Source organism: Nicotiana attenuata, unplaced genomic scaffold (assembly GCF_001879085.1).
Source record: "Nicotiana attenuata strain UT unplaced genomic scaffold, NIATTr2, whole genome shotgun sequence".
Lineage (NCBI taxonomy): Eukaryota > Viridiplantae > Streptophyta > Magnoliopsida > Solanales > Solanaceae > Nicotiana > Nicotiana attenuata.
In genome coordinates this window covers 551,303-576,831 of record NW_017670485.1, presented here as the reverse complement: position 1 = coordinate 576,831, position 25,529 = coordinate 551,303, and the positions used below count along the sequence as shown (strand labels likewise).

The window sequence follows — 25,529 nt, the reverse complement described above, 5'->3', positions numbered from 1 at the left end:
TCTTGTGCAATTTGATATACATGCCCTTTGTTGTGTCACTATTTAGTATAGAATTGTTTACCGTAAAAATGGTAATAACAATTAAATTTGTTGATGGGACTCTAAAAATATGTTTTTATGCTAGTTGTAAAGCAGTTGATGCTATGTATATGAAGTTTAAGGACGAGATGCAAACTAAAATGGAGTCGAAATCGAACCGAAAGATAGCTGTTCAGGGCCTCGAGCTAGTTGATTTAGGGCCTCGAGGTCGATTCCCGAGCTCGGGCTCGGGCTATTAGGGGCAGTCGGGGAAGGGCTAACAGATGCGATAATATTAAAGGAGGCTCTTTATGGCCGATGATAAGCAATAAATGAAGAACAAGTATGAAGATGATAAAATAGATCAACAATATCGAGAGAGTGTATTAAAGAGAAAAGAGAGAGAGAGTTATCATATATTTCATGTAGAGTAGTTGGAGCAACATCAGTTCCCTACAAAATAGTAAGGATCCCCTTATATAGGAGGGGAACCTGACATAGTACAAGAGCATTAATTACGAAGATAAGGGGATGGGACAACTCGGTAGCACCAGGCTCTGCTAGTGCTAGTTGCACGCCTTGGGAACTCCCCATCCCCGGTATTGCCTTTAGGTCGGGCGTTGGTGGACTTCGAGGGGGAGAACTCGATCGCAACCTTACAGCCTCGAGGTCTCGAGATGATCTCCCAAAAACGCCCTGCTGAAGAGAAATCGGGCCCTCCGATTTTACCGTATACAAGAATTAAGTTCGATAGTAATTTTCTAACCATCTGGTTTAATACAATCTTGTTATTTAATGTACAATTTGTGATTCAGTTAAGTTTGCTCCTTATCAATCTATATTAATCATGATGTATATGAAACTAAGAAATAAGAACTATCAATGCTAGAAACATAGAGAGTTTAGACACATTTCAGTCTTACCTACCATATATAGAGGCACCCTCATATTTGTGCTTAGAGACATGTTAGCCATTGTAGCTCACCAAAAAATAAGAGTACCACACATCCATTATTTATTAGTTACCCAACTAGGTGTATTGGGAAAAAACTGAATTTATAATTGAAGGTGACGTGGCATGACACGTGGACTGGTCAAATGGTCAAAACATGATGATCAGTTAAGAGGCACGGGCAATATCAGATACGAGGAGAAGAAAGTTAAATAGGCACGAGATGCTATTCAAATGATACGAGTCTCGTATCTATTTACTTAATTAAAGCCAGGAGGTCAGAAGGAATTGAAGATATGAATCTGATGGCATAAAAGAGTCTAAATTCAGTATTAAATGTCAAATACGTTAGGGAATCAGTATTGAATAGGAATGATTGTGTAACGTTTCATTTAATGTCATTTAATGCTCATAATTGCCTCTTTAAGGCTAAGGCATTATACCTTTTCCTAGAAAAATCAACTATAAAAGGAGGAGGTCTCAGCATTTGTAAGGACACGAAATATCATTGAGATTACATTGAAATACAAACTTATTTACTGCTTTATTATCCTCAAAAATTTCTTATTCTTTTCGTCTCCTGATTATCAGTAACCCGATTTTTCCTCTTAATTTCTAGTTTTAACCGAAATTCTATTTTTTGGTTAAACAAATTGGTTCCGTTACCGGGAATCTGATAATCAAGCATATCTCAATCTAATTTTCTTGATTGCATCAATCATGTCGAACAACAATGACAACACTCAAGGAAACCCAGAAATTCAGACAATCCAACAACTTCAGGGAGATTCCCCACAAGGCTCTCCACAAGATTCTCCACGAGGCTCCCCACGACGATCTCGTGAAGGCACTCCTGATGGATCTTATACAGATGGACAGGCTCAATTCGAAAACGTTGAAACCATGAATGAGGCTCTGCAAAAACTTATTGCCTCTCAAGTCAATAACGCTCTCCAAGCTTTTGTTCGCCAATTGCCTGCTGTCCCACCCACATCTGCTCCGAACAACAATACTTTGGAGAATCCTCGTTCAGGATTGATTAATTCTGGCAGCGGTGGAACCCCTAGTGAAACACAAGAGAGAGACCCAGGTAATCCAGTTAATTCTGATTTACAAAGTCTAGTACTAACCTTGCAGAAACAGCTTAAGGAGCAAAATGAACGCATAGAGCAAATACCTGGAGTTCCGCCCGTGATCAAGGGTGTGGATATAGATAAATATTCCAAACAACCATGGAAGCCAAGCGCTGCTCCCCTTCCAATTCCAAAGAAGTTTAAGATGCCTGATATTCCAAAGTATGATGGTACATCAGACCCACGAGATCACGTTACTGCATTCACAACAGGTGTCAAGGGCAATGATTTAACTAAGCAAGAAATTGAGTCGGTCTTGGTCAAAAAATTCGGTGAAACACTCACTAAAGGAGCCTTAACATGGTATTTTCTTTTACCTGAAAATTCTATAAATTCGTTTGCTGAGCTTGCAGATTTATTTATCAAAGCACACTCGGGAGCTCAAAAAGTTGAAAAACGAATGGAAGATATCTTCAAAATCAAGCAAGGAGACTCAGAGTTGCTTAGAGAGTTTCGTAGATAGATTTCAACGGGAAAGAATGACGCTGCCACGAGTACCTGACAATTGGGCAGCCATAGCCTTTGCTAGTAATTTGAATGAGAAGAGTTCAGAAGCCACGAGGCGACTCAAAGAAAGCCTTCGAGAATTCCCAGCAACGACGTGGAATGATGTCTACAACAGACACAGCACAAAGATGAGGATTGAAGAAGACATTATTTTACGACATAAACCAGAAGAAAAGGTAAGCTCAAGGCGTGCAGAAAATGAAAAGAGATCCGGTAAAAACAGGTACGAGCCGTACATGGGACCTGCGGGAAAGGACTCTCGGTCAAGACAAGATAATCAAAGGTACGATCACCGACCTAGGAACAGGGAATCAGGCTCCTCATCAAGATTTGCGAATGATCGAAACACACGCGGGACACGAGATGATGATGGAAGTTTGAAGGCAAGATTTGGTGGATATAATTTCAATGTCACTACCTCCGAGCTCGTATCCGTTTTGAGGAGCATGGGAGATAAGGTACGGTGGCCGAAAGAGATGCGGTCAAATCCAAATAAGCGCAATCCAGATCATTGGTGCGAATTTCACAATGATCACGGGCATAAGACTTCAGAATGTAGATTCTTGCAAAGTGAAGTGGACCATCTATTGAAACAAGGGTATCTCACTGAGTTATTTAGTGAGAAAGGTAAGCAAGCCTACATGAAAAATAGGCAAGAACCACCAAAGCCCCCATCACCCAAGAGAACCGTGAATGTTATAAGTGGGGGAGAGGATATTTATGGAGTAACATATACGGCTTCAAACAAAGTTTCCAAAGTAACAATCACGCACGGGAAGCGAGTGCGACAGACCTTAGAAGATGAAAGTATCACTTTTGATGATGCAGATACAGAAGGAGTGATCACCCCCCACAACGATGCACTGGTAATATCTTTACTTGTACATGACACCAAGGTAAAACGAGTTTTGATTGATCCAGGAAGTTCCGTAAATATTATACTAATAAGGGTATTACGTGAAATGCAAGCTGAAGACAAAATGATACCGAAGGCGCATACCTTGTCCGGGTTCGATAATTCAAGTGTAGTAACAAAAGGAGAGGTAGTTCTAACAACTTTTGCTGCAGGTGTTGTTAAAGAAACTAAATTTCAGATAGTAGATATGGAAATGGCTTATAATATGATCATGGGGAGACCTTGGATCCATGATATGGATGCTGTCCCATCAACTCTACATCAAGTTATTAAATTCCCATCTCCATGGGGAATATGCCAAATCAGAGGTGATCAACAAACATCTAGGAGCATCAATTCCGTTGCAGATTCAATTGTTAATGGTGGAGACAAATAGCAATTACAGAATTTAGGTGAGGGTAACATGGAAACAACCTCACCTGAGCAGAAGCAAACAGATCTGGATTCAAGACCTGATACCATTCAAGAACCGGAGGAGAATGATAACATCAAAACAACGATAGAAGAGCTAGAGGCTGTGGTGTTATTTATACATTGGCCCGAGAGAAAAGTGTACATAGGAGCTAATCTTAGCCCGGAGGTAAAACGTAAGTTAATTGAATTTTTAAAAGCTAATGCAGACTGTTTTGCTTGGTCCCATACAGACATGACAGGTATACCACCGGAGGTGATGACTCATAAACTAAATGAAGATCCATCGTATCCTCCCGTCAAGCAAAAGAAAAGAAAACAAGGAACTTCAAAATAAGTGATCAAGAGANAAGTTAGCAATGGGTGAGGAAGTCCGTCCTTGGTTGGCCCAATACTTGGCAATCCCAGGTACTGTGCCAGAGTGGTTGCAAGCAGGGAAGAAAATTTTCAGGAAGACATTCAACTTTGAGGCTCGAGGGTGGTTGACATTTGTATGCAGTCGGCTTGACCCTTCTACTCATGATCAGACCATTCCACTTACCCGGGCAGTTCTTGTTGCATCTATTATGGCCGGGTACCCTATCAATGTGGGCAATGTGATGTCCCGTGTGATTTCTGTTGTGGGGCAAGAGCATGACAGGAATTATCCTTTTCCCAACACCCTATCAATGTATTTTGGGGACATGGAGGTGGAGAAGAAAAGATATGATGTCAAGACCAAGCCTGTGGCTCCTTACTCTTGGTATAGTATGCAGGGTCCGAACAACCCTAAGTCCAAGAGCTACCAGCCGCCTACCTCTGCCCCAACTGGCTAGTTTAAGGAGCCAGTTGCGGTAGAGCCTTCTACTGAGCCTTCCACCATACCTGCTGCCACTACAGTTGAGGACTTGCCTCCAGGACCTTCTTCCACTGCTGGTCCCAGTACTTCAGCTAGCCCGGGAGTGCCATCTTCCAGGACTCATCCCTTCACTGCCCATCAGTTGAGCCAGACATTAGCTAGCTTGAACAACTGGATGTCAGCTGCGATATCCAAGTTGTCCACCTTGTCTTCCACTATTCAGAACCAGTCAGCACCTCAGCCAGCTCAGATTCCTCAGTCCATTGAGGACACTTTGAAGAAGCTCCTGGAGAACTAGGAAGAGATTATGAAGACACAGGCTACTTTGACTGCAGCTGTGGAGTCACATGGCAAGGCTCTGAAGGAGCTTGCCAAGGAGCACAGGAAGATGAGGAGGTCAAGGGCTTCCAAAGAGTCCATGAAAGAGCTGCGGAAAGATGTGGATAAGCTATTGGCAGACCAGATGCCTTTAGACTTGTTATTTGGGGATCCAGCCCCTCCAGCAGCAGCACCAGTGCCACAGCCACAGAAGGAGCAGGTTCCCAGGCAACCTAGGAAGAAGAGGAAGCTCCCCAGCACAGCGGATGCAGTTATTGAGGTGGTAGTCCCACATGAGGCTTCCTCCACTTTGCCTCAGGATGCACCTGTCATCCAGCCGGTCCAGGAACAGGCTCCAGTCACAGCAGTTGAGCAGCAGGAGGCCGGGAGCCAGTCTGAGGCTCCCGCACATACGGAGGACTTAGGGACCACTGATGACCCCATGCAAACGGACCAGGCTTAGGGAGCCCCTATATCCTTTCTTATGACTTTTTGATGCTTAGTTTGATAGTTGGCATTGGGGACAATGCCAGCTTTTATTCGTGGGGGTGAGCCCTGCCTTTTTGTTGATTATCTGGATGACTGTATGTACAGATTGTTAGTTTATGCTTTACTTTGATTTTCTATTTGGTATGTATATAACTTTACATTCAATACTTTTTATCTTCTATTTTGGTTTGTATATAAAGTTAAGTTACATTTTGTGTATATTCATTCCCCCTTTGTATATTCTAATTCCCTATAGTAAATATTCATTCTATTTTCTATTTTTGCAAAAAAATTTCGTTTTTAGCTTTATAGTTAGGCTCGTAGCCTCTTGTTTTGTTTTTGACGCTTCCAATAAGCCCTTGGTTTTCTTAAGGCCACGGTTCTTTCCAAGGGTGGAGTATTGTGTGAACCGGGTGGCTCTTCCCGAGGATGGATGGAGTGACAACCTTCTTAAGGGTTTGAGTCCGTTTCTTTGATTTTTCTTTTGTTTTGATAGTAGTAGTTAAGGGTACCTCAAGCAAAGCTTCACTTGGGCCTAGCACATTTGCCTTTGATCCCATGATCAAAGACATAATGTTGTGTTCAGGATGGTGAAAGTCGTGGCTTTGAGACTCTTGCGTTGACCAAACAATCTTCATGTGGTCTTTTCGGACCATTGTGTGCTTGAATCGTAACTAAGGTCGTTGTGGGCCCTCGACTCGATGTCTTTAGCAATCCCCAAGCGTGTGTGGTGAGGAATCGAATTGAGAGTCCAAGTCCCAAAGCAATGGTCTAGAACTTGCCCTGAATGTTTGTTGAGGCGAAATCCTAGGTGAAATTTGACTTGAGAAGTGATTATAGGCTCTCCTTGATCCGAATGTTAAGTTGAACATTCCATAGCCTACCAAAAAGATGATCCCTAGTTAACCCTTTTGAGCCTTAAACCTTTTTCTTTCAAGAACCAATGCTACAAGCCTATACCCGTTCTAAATGATTACCCTCTCTTGGCACCCAAATCTTCCCTTGAGTAATGGCAAATGTCTAAGTTTGGGGGGAGAGACAAGAAAGGAAACAAAGTGGTAGAAAGGTACAAAAGTAAAAGAAAAAGGAAGGCAATGAAAAAGCAAGAAAAGAAAAAGACAAAAGAAATTCCAATGTGAACAAGAATAAAAAAGGATTCAAGGAAAACAAAAGTGAAAAAGGTGTGGAAAAAGTAGAAAAAGGAGAAATGTTTTGAATTGCATCAGAAAGAGTGACAATGTGTCTCTCTAACTCCTTGTAAAGAAGTGAAATACTCAAAAGAGTCAACAAAGTTGTGCCAAAATGAATCAAAAGAAGTGCTTAAGGGAAGATTGAACCTACTTGAATAAAAACATGTCCTACCCTTACCCAAATGCCTTCATAGCAACTCCACAAAAGCCATATAGGATCTTGATTTGAAGGAAACCTACATTAGTGGATACTTACATAAGGGGCAAGCATATGGTACCTAGAGCCGGACTTGTGACCTTCTTCTTGAGAGAGATGAGTGAAACTCCATCAACCTTGATTTGTGTGTTAATACTCTAAAAGGTGAGGTTCGCTTAGGGAGAGTTGAGGATGTGTGAGTTTGGGTTCCACAATGACCAAAGTAATTGAGATAAGTTCTGTGATGAAATGTGTCAACTCTTGATGCTCTTGTGTCACACTTGATCCATGGTTTTTCAAAGTTTAAATGTGTCAATGATGCATTCGTATTAAGGGCAATTGTTAGTCCCAATTGATGCTTGTTGAGGTTGCTTTAGGATAGCTGGAATTACTTGGATTTTCCTTTAAGGGGTGGGTCTTATTTTGTTTGCTTGAGGAAAAGCAAAGGCTTAAGTTTGGGGGAGTTGATAAGTTAGGATTTTAACGTGTTTTATACCCCTACTTGCCTATTCTTTGGTTATAAATTGCTACAAAATAGTCCCATAATGCTCACAAGTTGTACTTGATTGCAGGTTTGATCGACAAAGCGACGAATGTCAAAGATCGGCTCAAAAAGGAGTGAAACCTGCTCAAGTGTCAAAGACTAAGTAAGTTGAGGAAAAGAGAACCTAGTGCGAACCGCGCAAATGTGAATGCGGCCGCACTAGGAGGTTCAGAGGATGGCAGTTTCAAGTGGGCATGCTACGCGGCCACGGTTGGATTCTCGCGGTCCACTGTCAGGCTCCGCGGCCGCGCTACTCTTTTACGCGGTCCGCGGAACAGAGATTCAGAGAGCTATAATTTTGCCAATTCCAAGCAATGCGGCCCGCGCTCGTTTCTGTGCAGCCGCGCCAACCTCCACCGCGGCCGCGCTGCATTTCCACGCGGTCCGCGGTCCCCAACTTCAGAGAAGCTGAAATCATGAGTCCAAGAGCCAGTGCGGCCGCGGTCCTTTTTGCGCGGTCCGCGCTGACCCTGCAGGGGTATTTTTGTCCAGTTTTTCCAGCCCAGTATAAATAGGACGTTTTACCATTTTTAGGTTAAGTTTTATATTCTGAACACAGCTGAGCTCGTGAGACCGGATATTGTAGCCATTTTCGGCATTTTTGCTCTTTATTATTGTAGTTTCTTCTTAGTAATTAATTAATATGCTTAGTTCTTCATCTATTTCTTCAATTTCTGTATCTAGCATGAGTAGCTAAACCCATTAGCTAGGGTTGTGGCTCAACCCTAGTGTGGGTAATTGATGGGTGTTGCCATCTAAGGTTAGATTGATATTGGGTGTTTGTTATTTGGGTTGATTTTATCTTTTAATTAAGGATTGGTGGTTGCAAACACTGATTCTAGCTTTGTGGGTTTAACTCTTCTTGAGAAAGAGAGTCCATGACCCCAAAATTGACCCAACAAGGAATTGGGATGGACCCATGAGAAATGGTAGTCCCAATTAACGGGTTAAATCTCGAGAGAGTAATTACCCTACTTGAACCCTAGTTGCTTGGTCTAATTGGCCTACTCAATTGGTCTCGAGAGAGTCAATTGGGCAAAATCATTCTCTCTACCAAGAGGTGTGAGAGTGGGTATAATTGCGCAACGATTATAGCATAAGCCCCAAATATGTCAATCTATCCTTAGTAGTTTCCACCCGTTAATTAGCCACCTAGGCAATGCCATGACCCTAGTGCCTTTCTCTACATTAAATACAACTTAACATTATTCTCTTAGCATAATTTAGTGTTAATCATTAGTCTTATAATAGTCGTTATAAAAATCAAAAACCAAGAATGTTTGAAGTGACATTAGAAGCACAACCGCATCTCTAGACTAGACAGATAATACAACTCCACTACTAGCTCCCTGTGAAAATTCGATCCCGAACCACTATTCGGGTAAAAGCTATTGCGACCCGCTCTTCCTACCTTAGTGTAGCATCGAGTCGGCAGCGATCAGCCTTGCGAAAGGATATTCTGTCGTTTTAACTCAGTAGCTGTACTTCTGAGAGCTTTGAGGCTATGCACAGGTTGCTATTACACCCATGAACGATTATCGTGCAGTATTGATGTGATGGTAGGATGCTTGACTATGTGTCGGGGCAGTGAATGACTTGAAAGGAGGTCTACTTAGTGCATGATTCAGAGATTCGGTATTTTATTTCCAGCGGAGGAAAGGCAATCGGACTATAAATGTTCAGGGTTGGGTTGATGGAGTAATGAGACTTGGTATTCTCGAGCGTGGTGTAATTTTCATCTGCGATGTGGTGTCGTCGTCCTTGATTGAATGAGTTAAGCTCGCCGTTGTTATGGTTTACTTCAATTAGCCCTTGGGCGAGGTATTGTGAAATAGTGTCGGGGAAGAGGCTGCCAGAGATCACGGTGCGCGGTGGTTCAGGATTGAATCGGTGTTTTTGATGTTGATGGCCTGAGAAAAGACGATATTCAGAAAGGTTTAAAAGCTAGTAACGATCTGTTGGTTCAAGTGCTACGGAGATAGATTTTTATTTAAGGCAACAACTGGGCTGCGAAGGATGAGGAAGTACATGTGAGACGTGTCTTGTGGTGGTTAAGTTTTCTAGAAGGCCAGGTGTAAGAAGCAGAAGTCGAGTAGTTGCTTAAGGAAGAGGATTTGGCCTAAGTGGGAGAGTGGCAGAGTGGCAGAGTAGCACAGTAGCATATGGGTTCAGTGGCAGGATAACTACACACCTTGAGGAAAGTTTGGAATAATTTGGGGAGTTAAGTGGATGGTGATTGGGGCTACGGGCTTAACTTGAAATATTGGCTATTATACGGCGGGAGGTTGGATGCAACAGAAAAGAGTTGCTTGATATAGAGAAGGATACAACATGACTTTGAATTGGAGGATATTGTCGCGCATTTAGTTGATGTCCATGAGGAATTAATGGACTTGTACAACTAGTGAATGAGCATGGACTCAGGATGGGTTACTGATTTCATAGTAATTGTGCAGTGCAGCGTCGTTGGGAGATGGAGGCATGTAATTTCCATAGGTGGGTTATCTCCTGTGATCAGGTTAGCGGATGCGTGGCGTTGACAATGCTCTGCGAAGAATTCTACTGGCTGTACGGTAAGAGGTCAAATAGGTGAATGTGGTTATCAGAGTGTTCATTAAAGGTCAAATAGAAGGATTTCGAGGAATTTGGCGAGATGGTTGTGCCAGATCAGTTCAACGATAAAGAAAGAATCTTGGTGGGTTCTGGAGTTATGTAATAGTGGCTTCAAGCTAAGTGGGAGAGTCCCACCGCCTACGGTTGGATTGCATAATCGTCTATTTGTGAGATTTCTGGTTGTTAGCATACTGATGGGTTATTACGACTAAGGAAAGGGAACATCAGTGGTGATTTGAGAAAAGGATTTGAGGAATATGTGTTATAATTGGCCTTATCAGTTTATGTTCAGCCTTTGGGAAGATTCAGGATTTATGCTTCGTCCAGAGGTGATTTACAAGGGAAGGGATTCAGTCGGGTCTTTCATTGAGATGGGTGTTCATGTGCCAGCGGAGTCTTGGAGTTGATTATACTCAGGACCAAGCCAGAGCGTGTGACTCTCAACAACAGTCCTAGCAAATTCAAGGGTTAGAATGCGGTGCCTAAGATTTCAAGCCCGCGGTATGGTTAAGAATCGAGCTTTGGAAGCGGATTATGGAAAGAGGCTTAGAATGTTCTATGATATCTTCAGCTTGCAGTGTAGCATTTGGAGGAAGGAGAGAAAATGACTTCGGATTCACAGAGGAATTTTCAGAATGGGTGTACCAGTTGAGGATGCGAATATGCGCACAAGGAAGGTATGAGATGGTTCGGTGGGATTTGAGATAATATGGTCTCGTGATTTAAGGCCACTCAGGATGAGTGCGGTTTGAGTTGTTATGTGTTGACTGGAGTTATTATTATTTCTAAGACAAGTTAAGGATAAGGTAGAAGAAGTCGGGTCTATTAGCCATGGTTGAATTGGCATGATGGTGGCAACGATCAGTTCCTCCAGTGTGATTAGATCATGCAAGTGATTTATGGCGATTGTGTGAGGCTTGACAGCCACCGTAATTGGTTTTATTCAGAAGTATTCAAGTACTATGGCCTATTATGTGTAGGTGGATCGGGAAGGGTTATGGTGGTTTGGACCACTACTTGAGGATTTGCATGTTCTACGGTTATGAGAATTCAGTCGTGTGTTGCTATGGTTCTCTTGGAATGAGTTAAGTAAAAGGTTCAAGAATTATGACGAAATCGTGTACTATCTCATATTGGCATGTTAGGCACAGTAAGCGGCATGAAATTTGAAAGTGAGGATCAAGGTTGCAGTTCGGTGTTGACAAGGATGTCACGAACTCGAATGAGCAGGAAAGGAATTTAGATGTTTAGAGCGAGCTAGTATTGTCTTTAGCGTCACCTGAGATCAGTGCCTTGTGCAAGAGGCTTCGTGTATTGATTTATGGATCCTTGATTCGCTTTACAACATTAGTGCAGCCGATGGTATGGATGTGCAGACTTGTTACCCGGTACGGGAAATCCTGGAAGCGTGTTCCACGGGAAGATTATATAAGTGTGACATGTAGTCACTTGATTGATCGAAGATTTAGACCAAGTATGGAGATTGTGGTAATATCACTGATTTGAGAATTTATGACTGGAGGGCGCTCGGTTCGTTTGGTTGTGGATTGTGGAAGTTTGTTTCGTTTATGATGGTTGTTCTTATGTGTTATGGGAAAAAGGGGTTATTATGAACCCTTGAAAGGTTATTAGCCTAGTACGGTGCGATCAGAATCGGCTTGAGGTCTGTGAATGGATTTAAATATGAATATGGGCTCTATATCAGGCCAGATGTGTTCATTTCAGCATAGCGCTCCTCACGGAGGAGTATTCGGACGTTGGATGTTGTTTCGTCGTTGGCTATTTCATGTAACATTATATGGTGCTGTGTGAGTTGTGAAACAACTTGATAAATTTCATATGTGTTGAGGTTCCGCGTAGCGATGGTGTTATGTGAGTAGGATGGCTCTCGAGATTCAAATCATATATCGCACCTTAGTTGTGCTTGAGTATTGAAGCGTATGGCGCTATCTGTCTCCCCAGGGATGGTATTATGCACTTGGCATGCTCGTGTCAGATATTCGGATATTTCGTGGTTATGAGCACTTTAGCTCGGTAAGTATTTCCTTATAGATTTTGTGTATGGATCGGGTGGCACGCCGCCACGGGTATATTGTTTGGATCGAGTTGCACGCCGCAACAGTGTGATGTTGAGTACCCTATATTCTACTTTGTGTGTTTTGCTTCCCATTTTATGAGGTAGGTTCATGACACCTTTTCGGCTGTCTAATTAGTTACGTGGGTTGAGTAGTCCCTTCCAGAGTACGTTTTTCTTATGTATCACATTCAAGTTTGTAGCCTATTGGCACATTGTGGCATCATATGAGACTTTTGGTCATGTCTAGGGTGGCTTATTGCCTGAGCAGCTCGTACTGGGTGAAACGAGATTATTGGATCTAGGATCAGTGCGATCGGATTATATGAAGTATATTAAAGAGCAAATACCATTTTTGGTTCAGAATGAGGTGACAGTTCTTGTCAGGAGTATAGACTCAATGATTTGTTGACTCGGCGGTTGGTTCTGAATTTCTACACACCTCTTCCGTCGTGGCGGTATTGTAAGAGTTAGAACAGGACTCATATATGTCATGGGGTGCATTGCGAGCATCAGATTCGGGGAATATCGGCTATTATGATTAGAGAGTGTTATTATGGTCCTGTGAATGATGTGGTGCATGGTGTGAATTCAGCAAAGGTATGCAGTCATGTTCTGGTACATCATGGGGTGATTGATACGGTGTTCGTATGTTGGAAGAAGGCCTGGCAGAGAATTTCGGATGTTGGAACGGGGCTCTAAGGCTTATTTGCCTAAATGAAAGAGGATATCTTCAGATTTGATCGAGCTTATTTGTTCAAATAAGTTGTGGTAGCATGGGTAGGTGCACGAGGTGTTAAACAGTAATTTCAGACTACTCCAGCACAATTCTCAGCACGTTTGAGGACGAACGTATGTTTAAGTGGGGAGAATGCAACGACCCGACCGGTCGTTTTGAGCTCTAGCGCGTCGTTTAGTAGTTTGAGGCCATTAGCAGCTTCACTCCAGGTATTATGACTTGCATGCATGGTCGGAATTGAATTTCGGGAAGTACAGAGTTGATTTGGAAAGAAAATTCTCATTTCGGAAGCTTTAAATTGGAAGAATTGACAAAGACTGGAACTTTGAGTAAACAACCTCGGAATCGGTATTTTAAGGTTCCAGGAGGTTCGTATGATAATTTTTGACTTGGGCGTATGCCCGGATCAGATTTTTTATGACCCGGGATCGTTTTGGCGCCCATTGTGGAAGTTAGCATTTCTGGAAGAATTTCATAAATTTGGGTTGAAGTGTATTTCACTGTTATCGATGTACATTTGAGATTCCGAGTCTAGGAATAGCTCTGTATGGTGATTCTTGTATTGAGAGCGCGATCTAGAAGTCTGAATAGGTCTGTAATGTCAAATTTAACTTGAGTGCAAAATTTAAAGTCAATCGGACGTGATTTGATAGGTTTCGACATCGAATGTAGAAGTTTGAAGTTCTAAAGTTCATAAAGCTTGAATTGAGTTGTGATTCGTGATTTCGACGTTGTTTGATGTGATTTGAGGCCTCGAGCAGGTCCGTGTTATGTTATAGGACTGGTTGGTGTGATTAGACGGGGGTCCTGAGGCCTCGGTTGTGTTTCGGGGTGGTTTCGAAATCATTTCGGATTGTATTGGAACTACTGATTGCTGGTGTCTAGTTTCGTTCTTCGCGAACGCGAAGGAAGTCCAGCGTGCGCGAAGAGGAGTTTATGGGGTTGCTGAGTTTGGCCTTCGCGAACGCGAGGCAGTAGTTTGTTAAGCATTCGCGAACACGAAGAAGGTAAGGGAGAGCTGGGCCTAGGGCCATTTGGCCTACGCGAACGCGATGGGTCTGGGCAGCTGGCTTTCACGAACGCGATCAGCGGGTCGCGAACACGAAGAAGGATTTTCTGGGCGTGAGATTTCTGAGCTTCGCGAACGCGAGGGATGTTCCGCATTCACGATGAAGGGTCACCTGGGAAGTGTTCTTTTAAAATCGGGGTTTTCACTCATTTTCTCTTCATCTCTTTCATGGGAGCCAATTTTGGAGCAACTTTGGAGTGCCATTTTCATCACCAAGCATGAGGTAAGTGGTTTCAACTAGTTTTGAGTAAATACAAGGTTTATATATGGATTTAGACAAGAAAATTAGTAGAAATTTGGGATTTTGAAGTAAACCCTAGAAAATTGGAATTATTGGATTTTGACATGAAATTGGACATGAAATTGGGAATAAATTATATATTGGCCAATACATGTGGAGGCCCTTAAACTTGTCCATTTATTTAATTCAGACACTTAAACTTGGAATAGTACCTATTGAACACTTATGCTTGAGCTAATCTATATCTAGTGAGCACATTTTTCCGACTTGGCAAAGCATACATTTTCAGTCTCTTTGAGCTCGTTTGGTGTCTCAAAAATGGGTCGTCCATCCTCTTTTATTTTTTTCTCCTTTTCTTTTCTACAGAATTCATTATTGCTTCTTTCTCCTCAAAAAGGGTGTTCCAGTGCCATCTTCTGGTTTTCCACAAAATTCATGGTTTCTACTTTCTAGTCCTCTTTCCGTTGTTGTCTTCTTCATTTTAAAACCCATGTTAGATTCAAACTCATTGGTACCTAAACAAATAAAACCCATTTTTTACAATCATTGTTCTTGCAAGATCAAAATTACTAATAAATTACCTCAATTGAAGAACCTCATTTACGTATAAACAATACCACAACTTTCATTTATTCTACCATTAAAATCCAAAGAAATCTAGCAAAAACGGTGAACGAAGCAAATCTTGCATAATATTCCTCCTTGCTTAGCCACAAACTCAAAAGAGAGAGAAGCTTATTGAGAGATAAAAAAATGTCGTAAGCAGCTTTTTTATATCAATTCAATTATTCAATTGCCTTCTTGTTTTATGATCTTCGCCTTCGAATGAAGCAACCGCACTCTAGATGAGCTATAAATGGAAGACTCTGACAAAATCAGCATTTATTCAGTATTTTGGGGTTCGGTGACCATGGGTCAGACGAAGAAGACAAGGGAGGGGAAGAAGTATTTATTTTAATTATACTTATTTTAGACATGTGATTTTTGTTCATCCCCAAAATTTTTCATATTTTAGCACGTAAATATTTAATTTAGGCCTAATATAGCTATTTTAACTAATTTTTACTCTTTTATTTTATTTTATTACAAGAAAAATAAAAATTACAAAAATTGTTCCATTAATGTTTTGTAATCATTTTTAATCTTGTAAAATACCTAAAAAAATAGTTTGTTTTAATGGTTAGTCTTATTTTAACAGTTATTTTATTTAAGTAGGACTATTTAACAAATGATCGTATTTTAGCTCCATTCGCGGGAAAAGAATAAAACTTGGGCTCGAGCAACTCATTTTTAGGCCTAATTTTGGACCTAGCCCATAATTCTCAATCCGTAGCCCTAAATAATAGTACTTACGCCTAAAATCTGGAATCAGACCTAAACACACAAAAATACGCCTAAAAAAATCTGAAGGGGATCGAACAAAAAAGATCCCAGCGCCGTATAACTCCAAAAGACCCCCTCCCTAGGTCGTCTTCTTCAAAGAAAGACCTGAAGTTGAAGCAAAAAACCATGAGCTTCTTCTTCGCCTAAGGACTCAAACGCAGCAGACCCTCACCCAAGAACACCCACCAGCAGCCAAACACCAGCCACCTCTCAAAAAAAACACACTATACACACATCAGATCCCGAAGCTACAAAAAAATCCGCCGTTTTTTCTCTGAAAAAAGATCAAAGACACACAAAAAGCAAAAAGACCCAAAAATCAGACCCAAAAACTAACGCTACTAAGCAGCGCCGTTCTTCACACAAGGAGACCCATCAGCTCTTCTTCTTCAACAAGAGGACACCAGAACCCTCACCCAAAGGACCCGTTGTTTCTTCTCCATCCGTTTCTCTCGCACCAAACGTCCACCAGCTTCACGTCAACAGCCGGTTTTCACCACCGTTAAAACGCAGTCGAAGTTTCGGCGCTGAAAGTCCGTTCGAGTTAAAAGTTTTTCCGGTCAAGGTTCTGTTTGCGATTCCAGTCCCGAGGCTGTTATTTGATTTCAGTTTTTCTTATCTCAATGGTTATGGCTATTGTACAAAGCTTGGCTTGAAGTTTTGTTAATATATTGAAAGAGGTTTCCTTCAAATTTCTTCGGTCCAGTTTGGTTTTGAGTTTATTTCTTCCCTCTGTTTGAGTTCATCGCTGCCGATTAGTTGCTGTAATCTCATTGGAGATGCTCGATAATAATGTTTGATCGATGTCGTTTTGGTTCGAGTTTTCCGGTGCCTAGTCGAGTTTCCGTATGCGGTTTATTACATTTTGAGCTCAAAGCAGTACTACAGTTGATTTCCATGCTATACTGAGGGTACAACGATCAGATGTAGGCAGAAGAGGTTGGTTGTCATGTTTGGCCAAAGCTGGAGTGATTGCGCAGGCGACGCTGCTCTGCTTTTGCCCTTTCAGGTAATCCATTTCGAGGTTGGCTTGAATGGATTTGTTTTTGGATCTTTTTCTGCAGTAAGAGTTTCCATTGTTGCGGATATTCTGATGCAATTATGTGCTGGAATACTCTGTTTGATAATTCAACTAATCACTCAAGAGAATTAGATATTTGGAAATCTAAAGGTTTGTTCTATGACCTCTGTATCCGTCGCAATAAGTGTTATTAATATTTGCTTTTCAAAATAAGTTATCTAGTTAGCAAAGAAAGCCACCTTCCATGAGACAAGCCGTCTTGACCATATTCAACAAATAGCTTGGATAAAGACAAAGAAAAAATTAAACTACCTTAGGTACTTAGTTTTACCGCACCTTAAATTAACGTGCATATGTCCTATTGATTTGTTTCTTCGTGTTTGATTTTAAAATCGAAGTTACCGGTATGCAATTTGAATAATAATTTAAGGCAACATGGTTTGGACATTTGAAATGTGTGCTATTTAATGGGTCACGAGAGTTGGTTAAGAAACCTGCTTGGAATGTTTAACAGATTTTATGCTATTGTAGCTTAGAAAGCTCTTCATGCTCTCATTTTGTTTGTTTAATTAATGGAATATCGTAGTTTGCTTTAGGCGTGTAATTAAATAAATTATCATAGCTATGGGTACGGTTCGCGTGACTTAGTTGTGATTTGTAATTGCTAAAATTCGGGGGTGCATTTCATGTGACCCGATTCTAATTTCCAACAAGGTTAAATAAAGCGTGTCGTGAACCGCGTGTGCATTTCATGTAGCGTGGCTTACGATGTGTTTTAAATAACCTTGAAATTTCTTGAAATATTAAAAAGCGGCTAAAAAGTTTAAAATGCACAATAGATTAAAACATGTAGTAAATCGGATAATGGGCCAATTTTAATAGTTTAAGCGACCGTGCTAGAACCACGGAACTCGGGAATGCTTAACACCTTCTCCCGGGTTAACAGAATTTCTTATCTAGAATTTCTGGTTCGCAGACTTTAAAATAAAAGTCGAATTTTCTCGATTTGGGATTTAAAAGAAATCGGTGACTTGGGACACCATAAATATTCCAAGTGGCGACTCTGAAAAAATTAAATAAATAATCCCATTTTGAATAATGTCACTTTAAATGGAAAAACTCCCTTATATCCCCTCTCGGGTGGTAAAAGGAGGTGTGACACTTATTACCATGTGTCATTTTATCATTCGTTTTTGCCGAGTCAACTATGCGTTAGAATCACACGCTCATATATTATAGCGGACTGCCAAAAATGTGCTCAATAGATACAGATTAGCTCAAATATAAGTGTCCAATAAGTAGTATCCTAAGTTTAAGTGTCTAAATGAAATAAATAGATAAGTTTAAGGCCTGAACATGTATTTGGCCTTATATATTTGAGTTCGTAATGTTTGTCTTCGAAAAATTTCGGAATCCGAGCACGTGAATCCAAGGGTGATTTTATCGATTTTTCAAGCGGAGTTGGGAATTGATATAAATTGAATTGTTATGAGTGTATGAGCATATATTTATGAATTCGTATAATTATTGACTAGTTTTGGAGCGTTGGGTATCGTTTTGAGTCGTCGGGAGGGCTTGGGGGCCGGTTATGGAACTTCGGAGCGAGGTAAGTCGCATTTCTAACCTTGTAAGAGGGAATTAACCCTATAGGTGGAATAATTAAATATGTGCATCTATTTGTGGGGGTTACGTACGCACGAGGTGACGAGAGTCCGTGCGTAGCTACTATTATGCTCAAGTCCGGGTAGTCTAGGACCCAAAAGCATGCTATACTTGCAATATTTGTAACCTTATTGACAATTTAAAATGCTTAAATCATATCGAATTGGTAAATGAATTTCTAAAAAGGTTAAACTTCATTTTCTTCATTTAAAGGAGAATTGACTTTTCCTTGGATAAATGCTCCTTGATAAATACTTGATTGACTATTGATTGTATTTTCCCTTTTGTGGAACAGGCCGAACGCCTCTGCAGATTAAATAGATGCATCTATGGTTCGCGCCGTTAGACCCTCTGTCAGTGCTCAGTTAAAATATTATGTTGGGTTGGGGCCGTACGACCTTGGCATGTCTTGCGCATGCTTGTATTGTTTGCCTTGAAATTTATAAATAATGATATTACCTCCCTGGCCTGAGATAAATTGATAACTGATGAAATATTAATTTGGAAATCTCCTATTATCGAATGAATTGTTTACCTGCTTCATGATTCCCTTGAGTTTACTGATGTTTTTAATAAATTCACGTCTGATTATATTACTGGACCACTAGTAAGTGTCGAAGTCGACCTTTCGTCACTACTTCTTCGAGGTTAGACTGGATACTTACTGGGTACGCGTTGTTTTCTTACTCATATTACACTTGTTGTGCATTTTTGTTGCACAGGCACATGTATGTCTAGTGGTCTCGGTGGGCGCAGCGGCATGCTTGATACGAAGACTTAAGTGAGCTGCATCTCTGAAGACGACCGCAGCAAGCAGAGTCTCCTTTAAAACGAGAATTTACTAATTATTTGGTGTTGGCTTGCCTGACAGTTGTGTCCGTCACCATCACGACCTTTAATGGTTTTGGGTCGTGACATATAACATGGTATACAATTAGTTATTACTTTATTATCCAAATTATCATATCAAGCTAATTGATACCAATAAATACATATATTTGTTAGTTAACTATCGTTAATGTACATAACATAAACTCTAATCCATAAGAAGTTTAAGGACTCATGAAATCGAAACGCATGAGAAGTTTTACAGATCTATAGACATCTCCTCTGCGCTTATGCAATGGAACGCATCGAATCCCAGTCCTGAGCTCAGAAACTGGCAAGCATGTTTGTCCTGCAAATTCATCTTCTCCAGAGGGGTCATAATCTTTAACATCAATCCGAAGCAAAGCTAGTTCAGGAACACGAATTGGGAATTCGAATTTCTCATTCCATATTGGTATCCATTGATCGTCAACTATCCTAGTTCTACACATCTTACTAGTATCAGTAGGAACTCCCACAATTCCAACCTGCAAATTTTCAATCAATTTGTCAATATAAACTATTAGTGTATATAAGTTAAATATTTTATTAAAAGAGTTTAACATCTATTAGATTGACTTTAAAAATTATGCACTATCAAATCATCAAATAAAAGAATACATATAAACTGCCTATAATAATAAATGTAATAATTAGTCACCTAAAAGTATAGTAGACATGAAATAGCTTACCCTGGCATAGAAGTCGGGAGGGGAACAATAGTCAAAGTGTCTAAAGTGGAAGTCTACACGCCAACCTTCTCCCATGAATATTTTTACCTGTTTATATCAAAATACACATGAGACATATGTTATTCTCAAGCAAGGTCGATATTATGCCACAATGTGGCATTTCTGATTAGAAAGAAATTTGAGCTTAATTCAATCTTAAAAGTTTGTTTAAGAGGTAAGGATTTCTCAAGCCATATCAAGAGACCGTCCATTCCCTTCACCATTGATTTGGGACTCTTCAACATCCCTGCACGCCATATCAAGATAAGAAATGGATCTTGGGTCTAATTCGACTTCAAAAATTAGCTCAAGAGGTAAGGATTTCCAAGCTATATAAAGAGACCACTCATATCCCTTAACTACCGATGTGGGGCTCTTCAACCGCCTCCCCTCCTCCCACCGTACGTCCAGGACTTGAAATCTAAAGCATGGGCAAAATAATATGGGGGTAATATGGGGGTTCAACATCCGGTCGGGATGGGACTTGTTCTAATACCAAAATAAAAAATGAATTTTGGGCCTAATCAACCCCAAAAGATAGCTCAAAAGATAAAAAATAAAAATAAAAATCAAGTCATATAAAGACCACTCATCCCCTTCACTATTGATTTGGGACTATTCGAAACTCCTCCCTCTACCCCCCCCCCTCCCTCCAGCCCAGGACTGGACATTTGAAGCATGGACAATATAATATATAATTTCAACATCGGGTACGGAGTCACACTCATATCAAGATAAGAAATGGATCTTGAGCTTAACTCTAACCCTAAGAACTAGCTTATCAAGTGGTGGTGATTTTCCAAGCCATATAATTCACCCATCTCCTTCACTACCGTTGTGAGACTCTTCAACAATTTAAGTGACTAAATACTATTCATTCCATTTTAATTTAGTGGCATAGTTTAACTATGATAAAATAAAAAATTGAATACTTTTGAAACTTGTCATATTAAATATGTTGTAATATTTGTGTGGCTATAAAATTTATGGTTTTCAACATACCATAATATTTGTGTAGTTATAAAATTTTGTCATTAAGAGAAGAATGAGAAATTCAAATTCAACTATTTTCTAATTTAGGTGTTATTTTTTTTTAAACGGAACAATAAGAAAATTGTGTCATTTTTCTTAGAATAGATGAAGTGTTGCAGTTTATGAACCTTGAGAATTGTCTTCACTGGCAAGGCCATGGAATTGAAAACTTCATGACATGCGCCATCAGGACTTAGTAAAAATTCTGGTTTTTTCACATAACCACAGCCTCCGTTGGCTCGAAAAAATCCTTGCATCATCCATAGGTACTTACAATATCCCTGTTACATATATAGAAATATTTAATTAATTAAGGTTCTAACTGTAATCTTGACCCTTAGCTTCTTTTTTCAGAATTTCTTTATTTTTTATTACCCTTAACTGAAAGTATATATATGAAGGAAATGGCAAGATAGATCAATACTACTCGACCTGCATGTTAAATGCAACCATCTGAGCTCCGCGCATCCATGCAATTAGAGGATCATAGTTTGATGAGTCAATACGTGCACCCTTTGGGTACACCCTTAATATGTGTCGTTGAGTAAATCTGAAGTAAGAAAAATAATACTTACTCATCAATTCTACAGTACATAAATATAAAAAAAAAGTACATTAACTTTTTTGGTATTTAATTGGTGAGTGAAAATATTTTCTAGAAATAATTATATCAAAGACAATAAGCTGAAGATTTAATTATATATAACTTACCGAATTAGTTGATGGCCATGTTCAGTGACAGCTAAAGCTTTTTCAAGGGCTTGTTCATTCATGCTAAGACGTCCAACTTTATCAAAACTTGCATGCCTCCCAAAATTTTCCATGCCACCTTTATGCTTCGTGGCATGGATTGCTATCAAATCTCTATATTTGAGAACTTCTTCGAACTCCTTATCCTGCTCTTCATCCCTCTCCTACATACCAATTAATTGAAGGAAAGTGTTTAAAAAATATCACGTCTAAAGAGATTTAACTTATAGTATACCCAGAGGCGGTCTCGGGATTTGAAGTTCGCAGTTGCACTTTTTGATTCAACCAAAATCTGTTTTGTATATAGGGTGCCCACTATTAATATATCGCTATTTTCTAAAGACATATACATGTACATATGAAAATTTTACCGAATTTTATGGGTGCCGTTGACCCCTTTACCTATTGTATAGGTCCACCTCTGTGTATACATACACCAACAATGGTAATGTATCTTAACCCGTTTAAGAGGTAAGCTGCCTCATTTTTAGAAACTTGAGTTCAATGCAGTGACAATGTAAAAAAAAAACATACTATAACACGTTAAATTACATTGATAAGGACATGCAAAACATGTTGGGCTAAACTAGCCCAAGTACACTCTTAATATGGTGTGATATTGTCCGCTTTGGGCCAAGCCCGCACGGTTTTTCCCAAAAGGCCTCACACCATTAAGAGATCTCTACACCTTATATGTAGACTCCCAATCTTTTCAGCTACCAATGTGGGACTTTGTTCTCACACCCAACAAAACAAGGGCTAGAGAATAATAAGCACAAGTTAAACCTGAGTATTTGTATCAAGTTCATTCTCCAAATGTCCGCTCTGTGATTATTACCTTATTGTCTGATTCAGCGCTACTTTTTGGTGGTGGTTTCGTTGAAATTAAGATTTTATTCTTTAAAGAGTTTGGTGAAGGAAACTCGTCCATTTGTGATTGTGGGATGAATAGCATGGAACCAAATGTTTTCTTGACCATCTGCGTTCAAAATTATGTTGACATCGAATAAGCAAAGTATTTCAATGTTCTAATACTTCAAGGGATTACGTACGTTTTAATTTTATATTAAAAGAAGTGTTTAACTTCTACCTAAAAGATAGTTACAGGTAACCGTCCATAAAAAGTGAAATTAGTAACTTGAAAAATAAGATAAACTACCCGTTAAAATACACTTAGGTGGTAAAAATTCTTTATATTGCAGTCATGTGTTACCTTGAAACAATAAATTGAAATATATATATATATAGGTTTCACCTGAGCGACTTTTTTTTGAAGGTGTGGGTAAGGATGAAGGTGGTCTTCAAATGTTAATATAACAGGATATTCAGAATTTGAGAAAGCAACCTCCTTTATGGCTTTCAGACATTTGCTTAGTTTAACAGGAGTTGTCAGTGTCCTGCAGTTTTAGGAATAAAATAAAGACTAATTAATTGGAATATTGATCGTAAGCTTTCAATTTCATAGTGATGTTAGAATTTATCGTCGTTTATTATCTTTGGTAATCTCTTCAGTTCTATTGTCGTTTACATCTCATTGTAAATTGGATCCAGAATTTGATGTCTTTTTAAATAAGAATGAAAAAGGAAAGATCTATGTTCAGAACAGCCGAGATTAAATGAGAATTTGCTTTCTTTAACATTAAAAAGAAGGTCATAATAAACAGTCATGAAAATCTGATTTTAATTTTATATAAAAAAACAGGTAATAATAAACAGACATGTAAAATTTGGTCTTAGCTAGTGAAACAAGAAAGACGAGGATCTATATTCAATACGGAATCAAAGAATTTCTCCCCAAACAGAAATAGTTACCCTCCGTGACGAACATCGATATCATCTTTGGTAATATTAGGCCAAAGGTCCAATTCAATCACTCTAACTCCTTTCTTTAATGCCTTCTTTATTGGTTCAGTACTACAATCACTGCTCAGCTGGTTTCCAGTTAAGTAAGAGTTATGTCCAGTGTATATATAATAATGAGCCAAAGGAGCATCCATATTTTGGTGGACCTAAATAACCAACAATAGACAGAAATTAAGTAAACAAGTGTATCTAAAGGAGAATTAATTGACAAAGATAATTTTAATACCTTAGACTGGTGAGCAAAGTTATAATCACCAATAAGATATTTAAAGAAAGCATCAAGATTTAATCCTCTTTTGTGGACAATATTGTGATGATGCTTGAGGCTATTGAATATATTTTGGGCCTCTTTTGTTACATTCACCTCCTTCTGTTCTTTCTCTAAGAAACTAATTAGATTATCTATGCTCATAATCCCATTTACTGAGTAAGATTCAAAGACTTGCTTTATATCTTCTGGTATTTCACCTCCCCTTAACTTGAATCCTCGTGACCAGCAGAAGCAAACCTTGAAATGTTGCTTATTATTATTGCTAGACATTATTTTTCTCGACAGTAATTCCAATTGTTACTGCCACAGATTATTGTATCTGAATTTGATTGTTCCATTTATATGTAGGAATATTAATATCTTTGTTCGTGATATGCATGGTGGAATATTAGAAAACTTTTGGTTTCCATATTCTGGGAATTGCTTAGGAATATATTGTCCCACTTTTGGTCCCAGTAATTAAGAATATATTATGCCTACACGAAAAGTGATGCTTCTTGCTCTATCTGAAACTTTAGTAAATTGAAGAGGAAGAGCAAGTTATGTTTCTTGATGGTGGGGTTGATTGGAATCAGTAATGGAAAATTTCAGTGGCAAAGCAAAAAATTTGGGATCCAAAACAAAATGCAAGTACGCCTGGAATTCGAACTTGTGACCTAAAATAATTTTTATATTATTTTAATTTAAATCAAGGGATTCAATAAGATAAAATTTTGTTTTATTTCCTTTGCCCATGGAAATTCTTACCCCAAAAGTCAACCGAGTGAGAATTTGTTTTAGTCACCTATATATCATGTGATTCACGTCTTGTGCTTGAATTTAACGTATGGAGTTAGATGAATATAGATGGTAGATATATACAAATTCCGGTAAGTGTCTTGCATTCATGCAGGGTCCTAAGAAGGGGCGCATATCAAGAGATGTAATGTAAACAGCTTATCTTGCGACTTCCACCACTCGAATGATCCGTCGGTGGATACAAGTTTCAAGTTAAATAAATTAGTTTACTCCTGCAATCACATGATTTCTTGATTACCTAATTTTGTACGCTCGGAATATTAACAATACTTCTCTTTCTTTCCAAGATTGTGTGGTTGCAAGTGTTTCCAAACTGTCAAAGATTGTAGAAAAGGGAAAAAGAACCACTCAACCACCGTGTAGCAACTGTTGTGCATGGAGAGTACTTATTAGACCACGTAATTTTTTCTAAGTCATGAATTCTGAAAATCACCAATACTTTATAAAACGCATTCAGTAGTCTTCACAAATACAGGGCCAAATCTGTGGATTTAAAAACTCAAGTAGATGGCGAAACAGGGAAGCGAAAGCATGAAGCTTTTATAGAATCTTAATAGATAACAATGGAGGAGTACAAACGTTGTTCTTCGATATGATCTATGGCTTAATCCATCCATTGAACACTCAGAGGCGGAGCCAGGAGTTAAAGTTTATGGATTTGGGGTTCTAATTATTTTAAGTTACTGGGTTCTAATTAAAAATTTATATATATTTAATGGATTTCTAAGACAAATACATGGATTGAATCAAAGCGACAGGGTTTGGCCGAACCCGTAATTGATGGGCTAGCTCCGCCCCTGTGTACAGTACTCTTCTTATTTCATATGACAACGCAACCTTTGATTTATCGATATTAGCTCTGGAAATCTACCTCCACCCACCAGCCGTTCATGGATTTTATAT

At 39.5% G+C, this 25,529-nt stretch overlaps 1 protein-coding gene and 1 long non-coding RNA gene across 3 annotated transcripts; one reads left to right on the top strand and one right to left on the bottom strand.

Annotated features, from left to right (window-relative positions):
• The first annotated feature begins 15,618 nt into the window (after nucleotides 1–15,618).
• LOC109240106 lies at nucleotides 15,619–18,857 on the top strand. Its single transcript, XR_002070003.1, has 2 exons — nucleotides 15,619–16,802; nucleotides 18,610–18,857. It is a non-coding gene; the product is annotated as an uncharacterized LOC109240106 (long non-coding RNA).
• A 417-nt stretch (nucleotides 18,858–19,274) lies between these two features.
• On the bottom strand, nucleotides 19,275–24,131 carry LOC109240105 (phosphoinositide phospholipase C 2-like). 2 transcript variants are annotated; one of them, XM_019406729.1, is made up of 9 exons: nucleotides 23,784–24,131; nucleotides 23,507–23,703; nucleotides 22,950–23,091; nucleotides 22,533–22,673; nucleotides 21,656–21,858; nucleotides 21,377–21,494; nucleotides 21,073–21,225; nucleotides 19,874–19,960; nucleotides 19,278–19,669 (listed from the first exon to the last, which is right to left on the bottom strand). In XM_019406729.1, exons 1-9 carry the CDS (start codon nucleotides 24,096–24,098, stop codon nucleotides 19,367–19,369), a joined length of 1,659 nt encoding a protein of 552 aa, XP_019262274.1. In that variant the 5' UTR covers nucleotides 24,099–24,131; the 3' UTR covers nucleotides 19,278–19,366. The 2 variants fall into 2 exon arrangements, with proteins under 2 accessions (XP_019262275.1, XP_019262274.1); XM_019406730.1 differs by lacking the exon at nucleotides 22,533–22,673 and having other exon boundaries at nucleotides 19,275–19,669.
• Nucleotides 24,132–25,529: the final 1,398 nt, after the last annotated feature.

Bases quoted from the DNA above. Each gene is read 5' to 3' on its own strand.
- LOC109240105 (XM_019406729.1), bottom strand. From the start codon at position 24,098: ATGTCTAGCAATAATAATAAGCAACATTTCAAGGTTTGCTTCTGCTGG. The intron at 23,704-23,783 runs GTATTAAAATTA...TTGGTTATTTAG, and splicing joins ACTTTGCTCACCAGTCTAAG to GTCCACCAAAATATGGATGC. The intron at 19,961-21,072 runs GTTCATAAACTG...TGATATAAACAG, and splicing joins CAGTGAAGACAATTCTCAAG to GTAAAAATATTCATGGGAGA.